Source organism: Aulonocara sp. 'chitande type north' Nkhata Bay, linkage group LG17, assembly GCF_057382095.1.
Source record: "Aulonocara sp. 'chitande type north' Nkhata Bay isolate Kocher_YH1m ecotype deep benthic linkage group LG17, A_spYH_male_GT1.1, whole genome shotgun sequence".
NCBI classification, from domain to species: Eukaryota; Metazoa; Chordata; class Actinopteri; order Cichliformes; family Cichlidae; genus Aulonocara; species Aulonocara sp. 'chitande type north' Nkhata Bay.
In genome coordinates this window covers 38,913,008-38,931,075 of record NC_141360.1, presented here as the reverse complement: position 1 = coordinate 38,931,075, position 18,068 = coordinate 38,913,008, and the positions used below count along the sequence as shown (strand labels likewise).

The window sequence follows — 18,068 nt, the reverse complement described above, 5'->3', positions numbered from 1 at the left end:
GATCAGATGATCTCCTGTGACCAACCTGACCCTGGCAAAGGTAGGGAGGAAGAACTCTCGTTTTACAGCCTGTGGTAGCACCATGCTCAGGGATGGGCAGCTATCAATTTTAACTGGTTTGATGATGACAGAAAAGAGAAGTGTGGAAAGACCAGAAGCAACAAACAGGACAAAACATAGTCTATGGGAGAGAGAAGACCAAAGTTAAATGCATGGGGTCTAAAAACACAGGGAGACGTGATCAGTCATTGTAGGAGCGGGGTGGTAGCTGCAGACTCTGCCTCCCTTTCTACTTTTAGACACTCTATGAAGCACAAGCTAGCCTGCAGTCTGTGACAAATGTGTTCGGCTGGGTGGTTTTGATGATATGATGTGTTTGAAATGTCTGGGCCTGGTTATTCGGAGCTTTGTGTATGAAAAAACTGGGATTTTAATCTCAATTCTGGATGTAGCCGGGAGTAAACAAAGAGCAGATGATCTGTGAGGGATATGTTTGTAGCATTTTAGATCAAATGAAGGCTTTTCGCTAAGGAATAACAATAATCAGATTTGCAAGTAATAAATACACTCTTCTACAGCATGTTCACAATTTTGACAATATTGCTCAAATGAAAGAAGGCAGGCCCACACGTAGCTGTAGATTAACAGATTCATTTATGTTGTCTGGCTTCATCTCCATAGCAGTGTAAATGTTTGATGTGTTTCTAAAAAGACTGCTTAAGCAATGCTGCTCTGTGAAACCTCAGCTGATATCTCTCTGATATTATGCTGACTTCTCTGTGTGTTGCTTCTGTGTGTTATGCTCACTTCTCAAACCTGCTAAAACCAGATTCTCAAATGGCACCAAAGGAGAACTAGCTCTTTATGAGCCAGTTATTTTTGGTCATAACAACCTTGTAAATTACCATTGAGGAAACCTACTTAATGGTGCATTCACCACAAAAATCAGTGACAAACCTATTTTGCATATCACTGTTTTTACAGACCAGGTTGCTGAATGTAACGCCATGAATTATCTGCTTTTGTCTAGCATATATCAGCCTATAGGCCTTCAAGGTTTATTGGGAAACACATACAAAGCAATGGCTTTGCTTCTTACTTCTTAAATCTTGTGTGGCCAATTATGTACGTGGTTACGCAAGTCCAGCAGCTTTCCTTCCACTGAAAATAATATCAGGGCCTCATGAGTTACACTGAGTCTGAGCGACTGGAACGTGTTCCGCCTTTATAAAGAAGACCAAACCTGAGTGGGCCATTAGTGGTGTAATGAGTAGCTCCCGGCACTCTGAATCCAATGATTTGAGTTCAAATTTCAGTGGAACCTCATAATAAGAAAAGAAACACAGGCTGTTTAGAAGCTGGAGTGTTTCTTATGTAAGTAGATATTTAGAGTCTGTGCTGATTATAAAGCTGTTGCTTAGAACTTTTGATTTCAACGCCTGTAACCCCATATCAAGCAGCTTGACATCTGTGCACTTGGTCTAAGACATACTAAAAAAGACTCTCAGCAAGGGACAAGAGCTTTGTGTTAAAAGTTCAATCACCAGCTCACTACATGTAATTTCCACCTTTTCCATCACAAGTTTAGATGCATTTTTTTGTCTGAATATTTTATAGTCTTATTAACAACCTCTGACAAGAAGTATATTTTAAGGAGAAGAAGCATGTTTTGTCTAACGTGAGGATGCCTAGTCAGTTAGCTGATGATGCAGCTTCTTTTTTTAGGTACAGCAGTCGAACCTCTGATGACATCAGCCTGAAGAGAAGCTTTAAAGGGGACATATGAGATATGAATGTGATACTAGTAATTTGACTGAATAAACTTTATTAGAACCAAGGCGAAATTATACAAGCTTGAACTGACGGTATTGCCATTAAATTCCTGAGCAGTTTCAAAGGTGTGCACGATATAATCTCACGATATAATGTAATATAACTTCATGTTTCCTCAACCCTTAACCAATAAATCCACTAGAGGGCAGGGAAAACCAGAGTGAAAGACCCTATTCACTGGCAGTAAAATTAGCTCGGTTACATTCATTTGATTAGCACTTGTTTTGATTGTTTGTTTCTTCATCTGGCAGTACAGTACAAATACAATCCTTATCAGAAGGATAACTTCGTAAGATTATTGATAACAAATGAAAATAATGAATCATCACTGATTATTGTCATTTACTGAGTATAACTGAAGAAGAACATTTATCCCAAAGGGGGTTAAACAAGCCTTTGAGTATTACAGTATTTCCTGTGCTGCAGTTTAGTAGACATGTGTGATGAATGTAGCTTTAACACTCCTGATGATCTTCATCATCAGCTGTCTGTGATGATGATGCTGCAGCAAATGAGGAGGACATGGAAGACCACTCGGGAACAAAGAATCATAGTGACAACCACGGGACAGATGAATAATAATAATAACAATAACAATAATAATAATAATAATAACAACAACAACAACAACAACAACAATAATAATAATAATAATAATAATAATAATAATAATAATAACAGATGAAGGTGGAAAACAGTAACAGCACTAAAGAAAAACAAAAAATAGCAATATTGTTGGTAATTACTGCATGTATTAAGCATCTGTTGGTCTTCACTGTTAAAGTAAGTTAATTATGTGTTTTGATCCTTGACACTGACTGTATATAAAAGATGGACATGACAAGCGAGTGTTGGATCTGATCCTGACCTACTGAAGTCTCATATGGTAGTGATGTGTTAATCACGACGTTACTTTGAAGTTTACCCTCCATTTTAAGTCCAGAGGTGACCATCAATTACAAAGTAATCCTCATGCTGTATACCAAACAGTACAATACAACTTATCCACAAAGTGCTTGTTCTAAATCACAGATCTAGGCAGTAGATGCCTGAATGCCACGTACTTCTTTACAATGAGATTTAATTAATCCTAATCCGTTAGGAGCTGCCCCCTGCTGGCTTTTGGAAAGAATTCAGGTTTAATGCACTGTAATGACGGCACTTTTACCTGGGTGTCCACATCACTCAGGACCTGTCATGGTCCTGTCACATCAACACCCTGGTTAAGAAAGCCCGTCAGCGTCTCTTCTTCCTCAGAAGACTTAGAGACTTCCATCTGCCACTGAAGGTGCTCAAGAACTTCTACTCCTGCACCATCGAGAGCGTCCTGACGTCAAACATCTGCACCTGGTTTGGGAACAGCACCAAGCAGGACAGACGAGATCTGCAAAGGGTGGTGCGCTCGGCAGAACGCATCATTCAATCAGAGCTCCCTGACCTGCTGTCCATCTACACCAAGCGGTGCAAGTCCAAAGCTAGGAAGATTATGATGGACCTCTCCCATCCCAACAATGGACTCTTCTTACTGTTGAGGTCTGGGAAGCGCTTCCGCTCCCTTAAGGCCAAAACAGAGAGAATGAGGAGGAGCTTCTTCCCCCAGGCTATTCGGGGCCTGAACCAGGTGTAGGACTGGACTCTTCCAAACACGTCACTATAAGACTGGACTCTCACACACGTCACCACACGCACCACCACACATTTCCTATAATCCTATAATTCCTATAATTTATAATCCTTATCTTTATAATCTCTTCTGCTATTTGCACATTCTTTACTGTAATTTCCTAAGTTAATTTGTACATTTTTGTAGTAAATTGTAAATATTGTAAAACTTTTCTTCTGTCATTTAATGGTCGGGCATTGTACAGCTACAAGCATTTCACCCCCATGTCATACTGTGTATGGTTGTGTGTGTGTGACAAATAAAATTTGAATTTGAATTTGAACTTTTCAGATCTAGAAACTAGAGTGTGTCTTTTATATATGCTCTATGTTCTTTAACAGCCATGTCTTCCACTCTGTCTACTGTTTACACATGTTATTACCAGGCAGAGAAATCTCAGCCCTCTTTCTGGGTGCTTGTTTCATTTTCTGCTGCTTCTGTCAAACTTCTGTTCTTTGTTGTCATTTATGGATTAGTACTAGCTCTCGACGCTTCAGCTGTTGTGATCAAAAAGGCAAATTTATTTTTGATCCAAAAAGCTCTCTCAGGAGATCCGTAACTTTGTCATCATATCAGAAATAAAAAGCACTGAGAAATCAAGCGAGGTCCAAGATGGAGACAACACTGGCCTGTGTCCCATACTTGTGACTAAACTTGCTCTGGCCCCACTAAGTTAAAGTGTTTTATACTGGCATATACTGAAAAGCATCAGCTTTCCTGACCTACAATGTCATGGGTCAAACGCACAACTGGCAAAAAATGTCACCCTCAGGGACGCCTGCATCGTCATTGCTGTCTCTCATACTGTTTACAGCACGTTTGGTGCTAAAGCACATCAGAGGTAAAACCAGATCATCAGGGCACAACATAAACATTTAAAATAGTGTAATTATCTTGATAACTGTGAAAGTTTAAATAAGTGTCCAAATCTATGACACTAGCACTATAATTACAGTGTGTGTTAAAATGCATTGGTTCCCATAGTGGGGGGCGCAAGGGGAGCCCTATATGAATGATTAAAAAAAAAGAATGGTTGGACACTGCTAGCATAATGGACAGGTTTTTAATGGGGCTCCTACAACCGCAAAGCAGAAGATGAAGCATCGCCAAATATGCTTCCAAACCAACGTCCTTCCAAGCCAAAGACTAGAAAATATGATGAAGCATATCTTGCCTTTGGCTGCACAACGGTGGTGCCAAGGTAGGAATCCCGAATAGAACTGGGCTGTCCAAATTTATGTTTTTAAACCCATTTAAAAAAAAAATGCAATGTTGAATATTCTTACACAGTAAAAAAACAAACAAAACAACTACACGTAAAATAATTACACCATAAAGATGGTTTGCTTTTCCATTATTTAAAAGAGGTAGTACTTTATTTTATTGCTACCTGTGATTTGTTACAGTTTACTTTTATGTGTTTCATTGTTTACAAAAGGTTCGAGGTGTGAAATGAACCGCAATGGAGTTTGAAAACAAACCATGGTGTGTGTGGTTGGAGGATGTCTTTGTGCCGGAGAGGGGGGTTATTGTAAAAACAAAGGGGGGCCTAGCAAAAAACGTTTGGGAACCACTGCATTAGAATAAGTTGGGTAAACTGGTGCATTGGTTTTTTCCCCTATATTGCTGTTCAATATATTTATTTAAAAGATACTGGACAGTTTTTCATTTAATACATGGGGGGTGCAGGTGTCAATGCACAGAAACTGGTAAATCTACTGAATGACAATGGCTTTTCTATTCTAGGTTTATGAAATGTGCAGTGATATGACATTTAATAGTGTCTGTGAAGGTTCTCAGTCATCCAGGTCATCGCAACCTAAGGAGCTTGCAAAGAAAATCGTCTGGACTTCTTTAAATTGCTTGAAGATGTTTCACCTCTCATCTGAGAAGCTTCTTCAGATGGTGGAGAGTCCCAGATTTAAGCCCTATTGGAGTGTCCCCACAAGAGGGACATGGACCCCCTATTGATCCTCTACCTAATCACACGAGTCAAGGTGTGAATGCGGGTTTGGGCACAATCAGCCAAGGTTTCAGGGGAACCCACTGTGAAACCTGGCCGCACCTTATCATGTGATTTCCTGAGGTCAGATGGCCCAGGATGTGAGTGGGCATTGAGCGTCTGGGGAGGGATCTCAAAACTGGATTATAGATGGCAGACAGTTGGTGTCGTAAACCACCGCCTCTGTTCAAAGATGGTCGCTCACAGTGGAAAAGCACAACATCCCGATGCACTTCAGACCCAGCCAAACACTCAGCCAAAAACTGGTTCATCCCAAAAACAAAACTCCAAAACACAAACAACAGCGTTGTGTATGCTGTACAGTACAACGAGGAATGCTCAGACCTCTACATTGGAGAAACCAAACAGCCACTTCATAAATGCTTGCCACAACATAGAAGAGCTACCTCGATGGGACAAGACTCAGCTGCCCATCTGCATCTAAAGGACAAAGGACACTAAAGGACACTTTTCGGGGACGCCAATGTTCACATTTTGGACAGAGAAGTCAGATGGTTTGAAAGAGGAGTGAAAGAAGCCATCTATGTCTTCAAGCAACTTAAAGAAGTCGAGACGCTTTTCTTTCCAAGATCCTTAGACGACATTTAGTAGCCATTTTCTGTTAGCATTCTTTTGACATTATTAAACACAAAAATTACAGATACCATGTATGGCGCTCTAATGCTCTCGTGGGTGTATTGGTAATACTTACAAACAAATATGTTGTAATCAATAAGCACTGTCATCGTGGTATGATGCTGTTTCATCAGTCTTAAACCCACTGGCTTCCTCAAAACGCCTCGCCCATCTCACGGTCTTACTGGGCCAACATGCAGTAAAGCTGAAGGCGGCTTGTTGTTAGTGCACTTTCATTTGTAACTGCTATCGCTACAAATGACTGCTTAAAATAAATTTGCCACTTTATGAGCTCACCTTGTGTTACATCATTTGGAGAAGGGCTTACTGCCACTTTATCCCCCTGTCTTCGCCTCAGGACTCATTGTAAAAAACATTTTTTGTGTGTGTTTAAGGCAGCGTGTCAATAAACAGCTTCAAATACAAATGGCTTATGTTTACTTCCAGGCTCTGGGGAGGCCAGTCCAGGTCGATTAAAACATGATTGTACTTTTTTTGCAGTTTTTGCATTAATAATTCCATAAATTTTGACAACACCCCCAATAGCACTGGGTGAAATGCAGCCCTCATCTATCGATCCATCTATAGATATATATAGATGACCAACCATATATATAGATGGCCAATGACCAAAGCAATATTGCTTTGGTCATTGGCTGCTTGCTCAGTCATTTCAGTTCCGCGGTTCCATCCACAGTGGTGAAAGTGATTGCGCTCTCTGATTGGTCTGCGTCCTCCTCCAGTGGACTTCAATTAGAGGCGGGGATTTATCAGCAGCTGTACGTGACGTTAGTGACGCTGATTAAACAGGTGAAGCAGGATCTTGTATTTGCTGGTATTTCGCGTTTGCTCTCCGATTGATTAAGAGCTCGTGGACTTCAGTGAAGCGTCTGCTTCAGTGGGCAGAATTTGAAAGCAGGGCTGCTCTGTCACCATGTTTGACCTGAAGAAGAGGAATAGTTTGACTCTGAGGGACAGCCGTGGGACGGAGGAGTTCAGACGAGTGGCGGTCAGACGGAAAGTCCAAGGTCCTGTGGGTGACTGTCAAACCTCAGGTGAGATACTTTGCGCTTTGGAAGGCTTTATGATGTTATTGGCTTCTAGACTGCATCAACTTTGGGTGTTAATTAAAAATAAATAAACAGATGAGAGTTTAGCTTTTGTGTTGATGCTAGTAGTTTATCCTTTCAAGGGGCAAATGTAAACTGCAGTGAAAGCTGGTAGATATAAGCTAATATTCACAATAAAACTCATATTACACTCATACTCATAACCAGTACTTATTGTATTCTGTATTATCCCGTTTCTATGTGTAGTTGCCAGTTTTACAAATTTATAAGCTAATACTAGTGAACTCTAAATTATCAGTCCAGCAGTAGAGACTGCATGCTATAAAGTTTATAATGTTTAGCCTCCGGAGGCCATTGTTTGTGGTGCTGTAATTGTGCATATAATATTTATACTTTAAAGGGCTTTCTAATATTTTGTCTGCAAGTCGAAACGCTTAAGAGCAAAGAAAATGCATTGAAAATAAAAAGGCACAGCTAACACTGGCAGTTTTGGCTCTGTATGAGGGTGACCAGGGCAGCAGGGTAAGGGCATTGACCCTCCTTGTTATGCACGGATTACATCAGTTAATACTATTTTGGTTGCTTTGTAAATCCAGTCCCTTTGGATTGTTCTCTCTGTGTGTATTTGAATTTTTTTTTAGCCACATTTGGCACCGTAGCTTGTTGGATTACTGATGTGAAATCTCTTCCCCCTGATTCAGCCTGGACTTTGGCAGTTTGTGCTTTGAGACCACCATTTGTCAGTTCCACTCAAAAGCGTCCACACAAAGTCTTACTGTTCCCTCACTGAGGCAGAATTATGTGCTTAGAAGTATGTTGGTGTCAATGGTACTGTCGCATGCAAGAGTGGCATCCATATTCTGAATGCAAATTATTCTTTAGGTTACCACTCTATGCAAAAAGCTGTGTTCTAAAACACAGCTTTTTGCATAGAGTAGTTTTTATTGCATGTTCAGAAATGGGAAGAAAAGGCAAAGATTTCCTTAAGATAACTTAAAACATTGCCTTTACTGTATGATGCAATTATGCTCAGCGCCATGCCCTCTGCACGGCAGAATAACCCACTCTGGCTCTATCTAAAGGTAAGAAAACCTAACAGTAGCTTTCAGCTGGTAGAGGAAAAAATAACAAATTTCCCAAATTAGTTGTTGATTGTTATTAAGAATTGTATTGTTGAATGATCTACCTACGTGCCCTTTAAAAACCTCATAGACACAGTTTCACTTTATGATAGTTTATTTAAAAAAAAAAAAAAAGTCAGTGTGTTTCTTTGCAGTTCCTCTCAGATTCATGTTGTCTTGTAAACGCTGATGTAACTAATAAAACTGGCAAAGGTTAGACTCTGTGATGAAATACCCAGAAGTAAGAAGAGGAAGTATTACATAGAGAATGTCGGCTTTAGCCCCTCCACGTGACCAATCAATCCACCACACTTCAGCAAGGCGTTAGTTGGAAAGCTTTACACTCTCTAACAAGTAGCTAATATTACTGCGTAGGTTTGGCTATAATGTGCAGGTAAGGAAACGATAAGTTACACAATTACAAGTAGTTGTTGTTGGGTAAGGATGTCAGTCAATACAGTTAGAGGTCAGATTTCAATGAAGCCATAAATACTGTGTGTGGTTTCTTTTGTTTTGTTTTGTTTGTTTTAATGGGACTTTTTTTTGGGGGGGGGGGGTAGTTAAACTGGTCGTAACTATTACGACCAGTTTAACTAACAATGAAAAATGCTTGTGGAGGATTTGGAAAGTAAAAGAATCCTTACTGTGTGTGCATGAATGAAAAGGGAGCTTTATTCAGTCACTGCAGAGAATTCAGGTACTTGACTTTTTAATATTAACAAGATTATTAATAACAATATCATTGTGGGAAAATCACCACCTGATAGAAAGCATGAAATGGACTAGCACACTTTTTTTTAAAATTTATTATTATTTTTTTAAATAAAACCTTTAAGTACGTTAGTTAAGAATTGGAGGGGGCAGCTAACGTTTTCAGAAAATGAAAAAAATATTTTTACTTAGAAATAAAAACAACTTTTCTTGATTTATAAAACTTAAAAAAAAAGCTAAGAATATTTGAATGACACTTGCACTCTTCTTCATAAATCAATAAAAATTTTAGCAGCTGAAGAAGAAATGCTTTAAAATAACCAGGAAAAATGTCCAGTGAACATGCATAAAAACATTTAACGAGATTAAAAAAACAAAATCAGAGCTTTTAATAATGCAACTATAGTAGAAATTTTGGTAAAGGAAAATGACCTTGAATCATCCTCTTCAGTTTAGAGATGTCTTATGTTGTTCCCCGAAAGCAAAAAGGAGGATCTGTGAGGCAGATTCCTGGTCTTTGGCTGTAGCTGATACTAGTGAAAAGTTTAAATTGTGGCTCAATGATTTTACAATGTTTAAATGTTTAGTTTTCTGAATGTGTAACCAACTGACTACAATAACTACAACATGCAGAAAGCATGTGTGGTTTAATAACAGTGTTTGTTTTCAGATGTGAGCAGTGGTGTGAGTGGTTCATACAACGGTGGCCATGCTCATGGCAGAGTTTCTGGACCAGAACTGATCGCAAAAATTGCTACAGAAAAAGATGATGAGAAAAGCCCAACGAAGAGATCACCTTTTAAACCCCAAGGTAAGTTTAAAATCCTGCAAACTGCATACACAACTTGCAATGTTGTTGCCTCACATGGCAAATTTGTTACTGTAGCTGTTCATTGTTCTGCAAAGATGCTCAGCAACCACAATGTCTGTCTTTGCAGTGCCTCCTCAACCAGATCACCTCCAGAGCCCTCCGAGGGTAGGACAAGATCAAGCCTGCAGTCTCACTCCAGGAAAAGTGCCACCCCAGCAAAATAATGGAACAGAGGAGAACCAGAATAGATGCAATGGCGTTTCTATTTCCTGTGTAAGCCCACAGAATTGTTTAGACTCTCCAAGTAAAGAAGGGGGACGTTATTTTCTGAATGGGGTTTTGGATCCACACATCAACCCTGCCAGACATCCTCAGGGGATTCTGAATCTTACAAGCAGGCCACTATCAGGATCTCCAAGCCCAGGCAAAAGAGGCATTCAGAGCTGTAGCCCTCTGAGAGAAGAAGGCCACAGCCCCGGTAAGCTGTCCCCAAGAAACTATAGACCTCTCACGGGAAAACTACGTGCTTCGAGCCCTGTTCAAGGGAAGATGGGAAGCTACAGCCCTGCCAAGAGTTCTAAATCCTTGCTAGGACTGCACAGAATCTCAAGCGAGAAAATAGAAAGACGGGAGAAGAGAGCAGGAAAGTCTCTGAGTGTGCCTGACCTGATTGTGTATTTGGATGAGAGCAGGTAGTTGTTCAGTTTGTGATATGTTCTTGTAGTGCGTGTTGCATAGCAAGTGTAAAAGTCTTTTTTTTTTCTTTTTTTTTAATTGATTACATTTATTTATTTATATTTTTTTCCCCTCTAGGATTCCCTCAGATAAAGCTGAGCGCTCTCCACTCAAACTGCTGCACTCACCCAATTTTAATATACCTGCCATCACCGTCAAAGCATCAGCTAAGCATAGACGCAGTCTTACCACAAATGAAGAGCATCTGTTACACAGCGGCATAGAGCATTTCCCAGGACAAATGAATGGCATTGTGCAGGAGAACAAACAGCCAGCAGCAAATGGGATGAGGCAAAATGACAAAATGGAAGAAGGCAAGATACCTACAGGGTATGGCTCCAAGTTTTGCTGTCAGTGGACAGTGGCAACCACAGAAGATGAGAAGATTCACAATGAGAGAGCTGAACAAAATGAGGAGGAGAAACAGAAGCAAGAAGAGAGGGAAGGAGATGAGGCGAACAATAAAGAGAGCACAGAGCAGAAGCTGTTTAACATCGCTACTGAACTCCTGCAAACAGAGAAGGCCTATGTGACCCGCCTCCACCTGCTAGACCAGGTGAGTGTTTATGCTGTTGGCACGTCTAAAAGACAAATATGTGCACAATGCTTAAACGGAGAGTTATTGAAATGAAACTTAAAAACTGTTTAATCCTGTAGAATAATCATGTTATCACTGCTGTTCATAAGTGACGTTTACTTGCTGTGTAGAAGATTAATATCTGTGAAACTAAATGTGATGTTGCATTTCGCTGCCTCCCACCTCAGGTTTTCTGTTCACGCCTAACAGAAGAAGCAGGTCGAGGCTCATTTCCTCCCGAGGTGATAAGAAATATCTTTGCAAACATTTCCTCAATCTACTCTTTCCACAGCCAGTTTCTGCTGCCTGACCTGGAGAACTGCATCACACACTGGTGAGTCTTTCAGAGAGTTGGTACACTTCATAAACTTGCAACCCAAATACAAACTGCCTTATTGTTATTATTGCTATTTATACAGTTAACCTGAGAAGCTCATAACCTTCATATTATCATAAAGCTAAATGCTTTTGCACTCTTGTCCAAATTATTGTTTCATTTTAAAGCCAATGTGAACCAACATGTAATGGCTCCCTACATTTGCCCTCTCATCTGCTTAAATGTAGGTGTAAGAGCCCAGGCCTGGGTAAGGTTCTTCTACAGCACGCACCCTTCCTGAGGATGTACGCTGACTACGTCAGAAACTTCGACCATGCAGTGGAGCTGGTGAGGACCTGGACCGAACGCTCCTCTGCTTTCAGAAACATCATCCAGGACATACAGGTAAGAAATATTCTGCACGGTATACATCATCGCAAATTCATATTCCTCTCTCATCACAAGGTTTTGTATGTCTGTTTTAGAGTCAGGGGATCTGTGGCAAACTCACCCTGCAGCACCACATGTTGGAGCCAATCCAGAGGGTTCCACGTTATGAGATGCTGCTGAAGGATTACCTGAAGAAACTGCCTGAAGATGACCCGGATTATGAGATTACACAGAGCAAGTTGTCTGTGTATTTATACCATTGACCTGTTCATTTTGTTATTGATGGTCTTGTCACACCATTAGTAATGGATGCTTATGTTGAATTTTTGTGTTGCCTTATTAATTACTATACATTCATCATCACTGTCCCCCATTTTTCTGCCTACTGTGTGTAATGCCTCCTGTCTCCTCCAACAGAGTCCTTGCAGACCATTTCCATGGCAGCCACACACTCTAACAGTGCCATCCAAAAAGCCGTATGTAACATTACTGATACTGTTTAGCAATGTTGTAAGGTTTTCCAGAGGTGTGGACTTGAGTCACATGACTTGGACTCGAGTCATTAATTTTATGACTTTAGACTTGACTTGAAAAAATGTTCTAAGACTTGTGACTTGACTTGGACTTTTACACCAATGACCTGGGACTTGAATTGGACTTGAACCGGTTTACTTGAAAAGACTTGATATTTCACCCCAAATATAAAATTTTACACGCATATTATATAGAAAGTGTGCACCATTAGTTCACTTCATTTATTCAAACCACACTCCATACATATGTGTGCGTGAGCTGTAGCACAGCCAATCAAATTAACCAGATTTTTTAAAAAAAACTAAAAAAAAAAAACTTCAAAAATGCTGCAAGGAGTTATTTTTTCAGGTACATAAACTATGAAGTAGTGAACAAAAAACCGAAATGCAATATGCAAAACATGCAAGAAGAGAATCACAGACAGATGGAACAACTTCCAACTTTCTCCGACAGTTGAAGTTGCATAAAGAACGGTAGGTGGTGGTGCTTTTGCTACGATGAGATGGCTGACTTCATCTAACTAGCAAATGTTGTCCAGGCTCCCTTGGTGATACGTGTGGGGTTTGTTTTTTTGTTTTTTTTTGTTTTTTTTAAATGTGTATGATATTTTTGTCATGCGATTTTTAAAGCCGGTCCTACAAGCGCATCCAAGAATAACATGCAGCTTATCTCAGAACTGTCGGTGAAAATTATTCTAGGAGCTAGGTTTAATTGAGCTGCATTTTATAGAGGTGCAATTTCACAATTTGTGTATATTTTCTAAGTTCACTATTTCGTCATGTGTTGAGAAAAACAAAGATTTAAAAATTACATGGTCTAATATTTACTTTTCTTTTTTATATTTTATTTTATTTTTTTTAAAAAGACTCGAAAGGACTTGAAATTCAAAGTTTCAGACTTGTGACTTTACTCGGACTTTTACACCAGTGACTTGAGACTCGACTCTGACTTGCCTGACATTACTTGAGACTTGAGGATAAAGACTTGAGACTTGCAAAACAATGACTTGGTCCCACCTCTAAGGTTTCCTGATATTGTCTTGAACTGTTCCAGTATTTTATCTGTGAACATTTCCTTAACAGGAGGGTCTGAAGCGACTCTTGGAGATCTATGAGATGGTTGGAGAGGAGGAAGTCGTGAATCCAACCAACGAGTTTCTCAGGGAAGGTCGTCTGCTCAAGCTTGCTGCCAGGAACACATCAGCCATGGAGAGACACCTGTTCCTGGTTGGTGTATATAGAAACACATGCACACCCTATCTGTGACTGATTTTTCTCTTACCTCTGTCGTAAAGTTAGTAATATAAGTGGCTTAATCCCAAAAAGTTGATTCTGTTCATCTGGACGTTTTCGGTGGGAGAAACGTTTCGTCACTCATCCAAGTGACGTCTTCAGTCTCAGCTGACTGCAGGTTTCAATCTTATAAACAGTACAGTAATGACTGAAACCAGCCCAGTGAAGGAACAATGGGCTGGGAGGTCAGTTCCTCCTTCATGATTATGAAAATTCTCATGAACACTGATCAATGGCCATGAGTACCATTCAGAGTTGGGGAATGGCTGCACCCTTAGATCCCTCCCCAATTCAGAGATGGTCTTTCCATTTTCACTTGAATGGCCTTCTTGACTCTCACTTAAACCAGCATTCCTCCCTGTCCAGGATGTGTACATCCTCATCATTGAAAGAGCGTCCACTGGCCTGTAGGTGTGAATAGTCTGAAGAGTCCTGGCCTGGTGAGAAGGCCCTGAGTAAATGTGGTTATCCTAGTTGGACATTTGTCAAAGCTGAGCGAGCACCTAAAGAAAGCTCCAGCCGATCGAGGAGAAAAGGACAACTGCTCCATAAGCTAAAACTCTTAGTTATCCCTCCACCCCAAGGAATCAGTCCTCCAACACAAACAGAATAACATAGTGTACGCTGTTAAGTGCAGGAGGATTGCCAGGATTTCTACATCAGGGAAACCAAACAATCTCTGGCTAAGCAGACGGCACAGAAGAGCCACCTCGTCAGGCCAGGACTCTGCAGTCTATTCACACCTACAGTGGACACTCTTTCAATGATGAGGATGTTCACATCCTGGACACTCATCACTTGGATGAGTGCCGAAACATTTCTCCCATTGAAAATGTTACATCCAGATGAACAGAATGACCGTTTTGGGATTTCCTTACCTGGATGATTGAGCTTGCATGAAGACATAACTTGCTTAAATGGATATCTTTGTTTCACTCCAGCTGTCATCAGTCTAACACTAGTTCATTGCATAACTGATTGCTTGGTAACTTTTATCTACAGTTTAACAACTTCCTGCTGTGCTGCTCTCCAAAGTTCAGCCTGGTCGGTCAGCGTTTCACTGTGCGCTGCAGGATCGGGATGGATGGGATGCAGGTGCAGCAAACCACCAATGAGGATCATCCATACACCTTCCAAATATCTGGAAGGGAAAGGATCCTTGAGCTGCAGGCCAGGTGGATGTCATGATTGAAGCACATCAGTTCTTCTTGTTTATGTTTTTAACTATTTACTTAGATTGTTTTGAACAGTTACACTTATTAATTGTAAATGCATTCAATTTTGGTTTTCCAAGCTCCAAGCAAGATCGGGATGAATGGATAAAGGTATAATCAGATTTTATTTATTAAATTCTATTTTCTAGACATTAAACGATACATTGATTAGGAAAAAATGAGTTTTCTCATCTTCTAAAGCAAGTTTTGTCCCCAGGTGATTCGTGAAGCCATTGATGTGTTTCAGAAGAAAAATGATACCTTCAGACTGGCTTCTAGGGAGCTTATTGTAGCAGAACCAGTAAGTTGTATCAATTCTAGGAATATGGAGTAAAGGAGGATTTTCTTTCCTCAATGTTTATTCATCCATTCTCCTCAGCTTATTTAATTCAAGGTTGCCGGGGGGCTGGAGACTGTTTTAAAACAAAATGTGTTCCACAGACAGAGGAGCTTGGCAAACGAGCCCCTCGCTGGATCAGAGACAATGAGGTGATCCTGTGTATGTCCTGCATGGAGCCTTTTAACGCCCTTACCAGAAGAAGACATCACTGCCGTGCCTGTGGTTTTGTGGGTGACATGATAAACTGCAGCTTTGTATCACACAAAACTGAACTTTATCTGAGAACAGCTCACACATGATGGTTTCTCTGTTTCTACAGGTGGTGTGTTGGAAGTGTTCAGACTACAAAGTGGCTTTAGAGTATGACGGTTACAAGCTGAACAAAGTGTGTAAAGCTTGTTACGCCATCCTGACTGGCCCGAGAGGGGAGGGCTTGGATGGAAAAAAGAGAAGAATGCTGGATGTGAGCCTTGTCGTTTCAACTATTTAAACTTTATGGGTTGTTTTAGATCAAAAAGGCCACCTAACAAATTTTGATCATTGGTTTTTGTTTTTCCACAGTCCAAAGCATCTCCAGGGCCTACTGACAGTGTAATGAGTGGTTTCCTGCAGTATGGGGACAACCCCCAGACCTGGCAGCGAGTGTGGTCCGTGCTCACCAGGGCTGAGCCTCCGGTTCTTTACCTGTACTCCGTTCCACAGGTAAAGTGCTCTGAAAAAGTCAGGAATAATAATAATGTTGAAGGGATTTTGCTTTTACGTATAAGGGTAAAACTGTGTTTCTTTGGGACACCAGGATATTATGTTGCAACACAGCAAATACTTTATACAGTCAAATGAAGACAGACTTGAAATGCAGCTGGGACTGTAAAGATGGTATGGTACAAGCAGTGTTTGCCCCTCAGCTGTAAAAGACTGATGGGGTGTTGCGGTCACCCTGCCGGGCAGGTGGGCAACGCGGACACAAAGTTTGCGAAAGTGATAACTCGAGAATGAAGTAATGTAGGACTTTTAAATTGATACCATAGGTGCATCTACTTGGGCATGGGTGAGGATCTCCAGGCCTTCAGGGCCAGTGTTCTGCAGGTTTTAGATTTTACCCTGGGTCAACACATCTGAATCAAATGATTAGTTCATCACCAGGCCTCTGGAGAACTTCAAGACATGTTGAGGAGGTAATTTGGCCATTTAAATCAGCTGTGTTGGATCAAGGACACATATAAAACCTGCAGGACACCGGCCCTCGAGGCCTGGAGTTCCCCCGCCCCTGCACTAGGGGGTTGAGGGGTATGACTGGCCACCACCAGTGTTTGGATAATTGGTCAAACACTCCTTACTGTACAACAGAACCCTTTGATGACAAACGTCCTTCGTGTCTGACTGGAGTCTTCTGTTATTATTAAACCAGTGAAGGCAAAGAGAGCCTACCTATGCCAAACATGCTTTTAAATACATCCCTCCACAAGTCATTTGGTCTCCTGGTGCACATGGTTTTCTTTCTGTTCTTAACGAATGTACTGCTGGTTGGTGTGCTGCCCCTCCCACAGGTGAAGGATGGTGTCATGTTATAAAAGGGTTCAGCCTCCAGTCTTTTATTGCAGCCCTGCTATGGGTCTTGTCATTTAAAACAAACCCTTTTTGAATCATTGTTTGTGTCCCTACATTTCCAGGATTTAAAGCCCCTCTTCACTATACCTCTACTGGGCTGCAGCGTAGAGGCTTTCCCCCAGGCGTTTCAGGGTCAGTCCTGCTTCTGTCTGACCCAGTCCAAAACCAGCCACACTTTCACCTGCGATTCTCGGGACATCAAACGCAGCTGGCTGAGTGCTCTGAAAGTTGCTGTGACAGGATGGCGTACAGCATGCTCACTGGCTGCTTGTGACAACAGCAGAGGAATCAGGTCTGGCATTAATGGGAGTCTCAGTGGTGAGAACTTTGTAGTCAGTGGCAACAAGGAACATCGCTCTTGAATGTTTGTAGTGTGTCACGTATGCAACAGCAGAACAAATGTCCATTGTTGTAAAATGAAAGTTCATGAATACAAAGGTTACAGTACTCTGAAAACTGTCTTTAAAAGTGTTGTGCACTTTATTTCAGAAATGGTTTACAGTAAAATAAATAAAGTGAAGGCGTTTTAACGTGAGTGAGACTATCCCTTCAACTACGACTGCATTTGCTTTAGCTCTGTACAAGTGCTAAGGTGCCAAGTGGAGAGAGAAAATGTGCTCAAGGTTATTTTCTTACAGCAGACAGTAGAACACACGATTGCAAAGAGTTCCAGTGACACACAGAGGCTCTGCGGGATCACGATCGCCTTATAAAACACATTCAGCTGATCCCATTTCTTCACATATTATTACAGTAAGTGGATATTTACACTCAACAGTTTACAGCTAAGCAACAAAAACACGAAAAGAACTGGAAAAGGAATGTTTACATCCTGTCATGTCTGCAGCACATAGAAACCAAAAGCACCAGGTTCATTTACTGTACAGTGTGTTTCAGTCACTGAGATGATGAATACAAATGTTCCTGTCTGACTGCATGTCCATGAAGCGGTCATGTGATGACAATAAAGAAACTTCCTCACACATTGGCTGTAGTGTTTGATGGCAGTTGTATCTGACTTGTGGAAACGTGCAGGCTAAACCTGAAAACATCCCACAAGAAGGAAAGCAGATTTGAAGCTCCATTAGGATAGTTTTTCACTTTTACATGAACAATTGTGACAGGAAAAGCTTTACTTTTGATAAAATTGCCACCAGAGCTCTGTCCTTTATACATGTTGGTTGTGCAGTAGAACCTCACATTTAAGCCAGCTTT

The 18,068-nt window shown here is 40.9% G+C and overlaps 1 protein-coding gene across 1 annotated transcript; it reads left to right on the top strand.

Moving 5' to 3' along the window:
- The first annotated feature begins 6,927 nt into the window (after positions 1-6,927).
- Positions 6,928-17,321, top strand: LOC147310574 (FYVE, RhoGEF and PH domain-containing protein 4-like). Its single transcript, XM_086268795.1, has 16 exons — positions 6,928-7,189; positions 9,707-9,847; positions 9,975-10,539; positions 10,661-11,138; positions 11,348-11,493; positions 11,724-11,880; positions 11,961-12,099; positions 12,283-12,341; positions 13,482-13,625; positions 14,694-14,866; positions 14,986-15,016; positions 15,123-15,206; positions 15,347-15,472; positions 15,565-15,708; positions 15,807-15,947; positions 16,916-17,321. Exons 1-16 carry the CDS (start codon positions 7,069-7,071, stop codon positions 17,213-17,215), a joined length of 2,949 nt encoding a protein of 982 aa, XP_086124921.1. The 5' UTR covers positions 6,928-7,068; the 3' UTR covers positions 17,216-17,321.
- Positions 17,322-18,068: the final 747 nt, after the last annotated feature.

Bases quoted from the DNA above. Each gene is read 5' to 3' on its own strand.
- LOC147310574 (XM_086268795.1), top strand. From the start codon at position 7,069: ATGTTTGACCTGAAGAAGAGGAATAGTTTGACTCTGAGGGACAGCCGT. The intron at 11,139-11,347 runs GTGAGTGTTTAT...CTCCCACCTCAG, and splicing joins GCCTCCACCTGCTAGACCAG to GTTTTCTGTTCACGCCTAAC. The intron at 13,626-14,693 runs GTTGGTGTATAT...TTTTATCTACAG, and splicing joins TGGAGAGACACCTGTTCCTG to TTTAACAACTTCCTGCTGTG.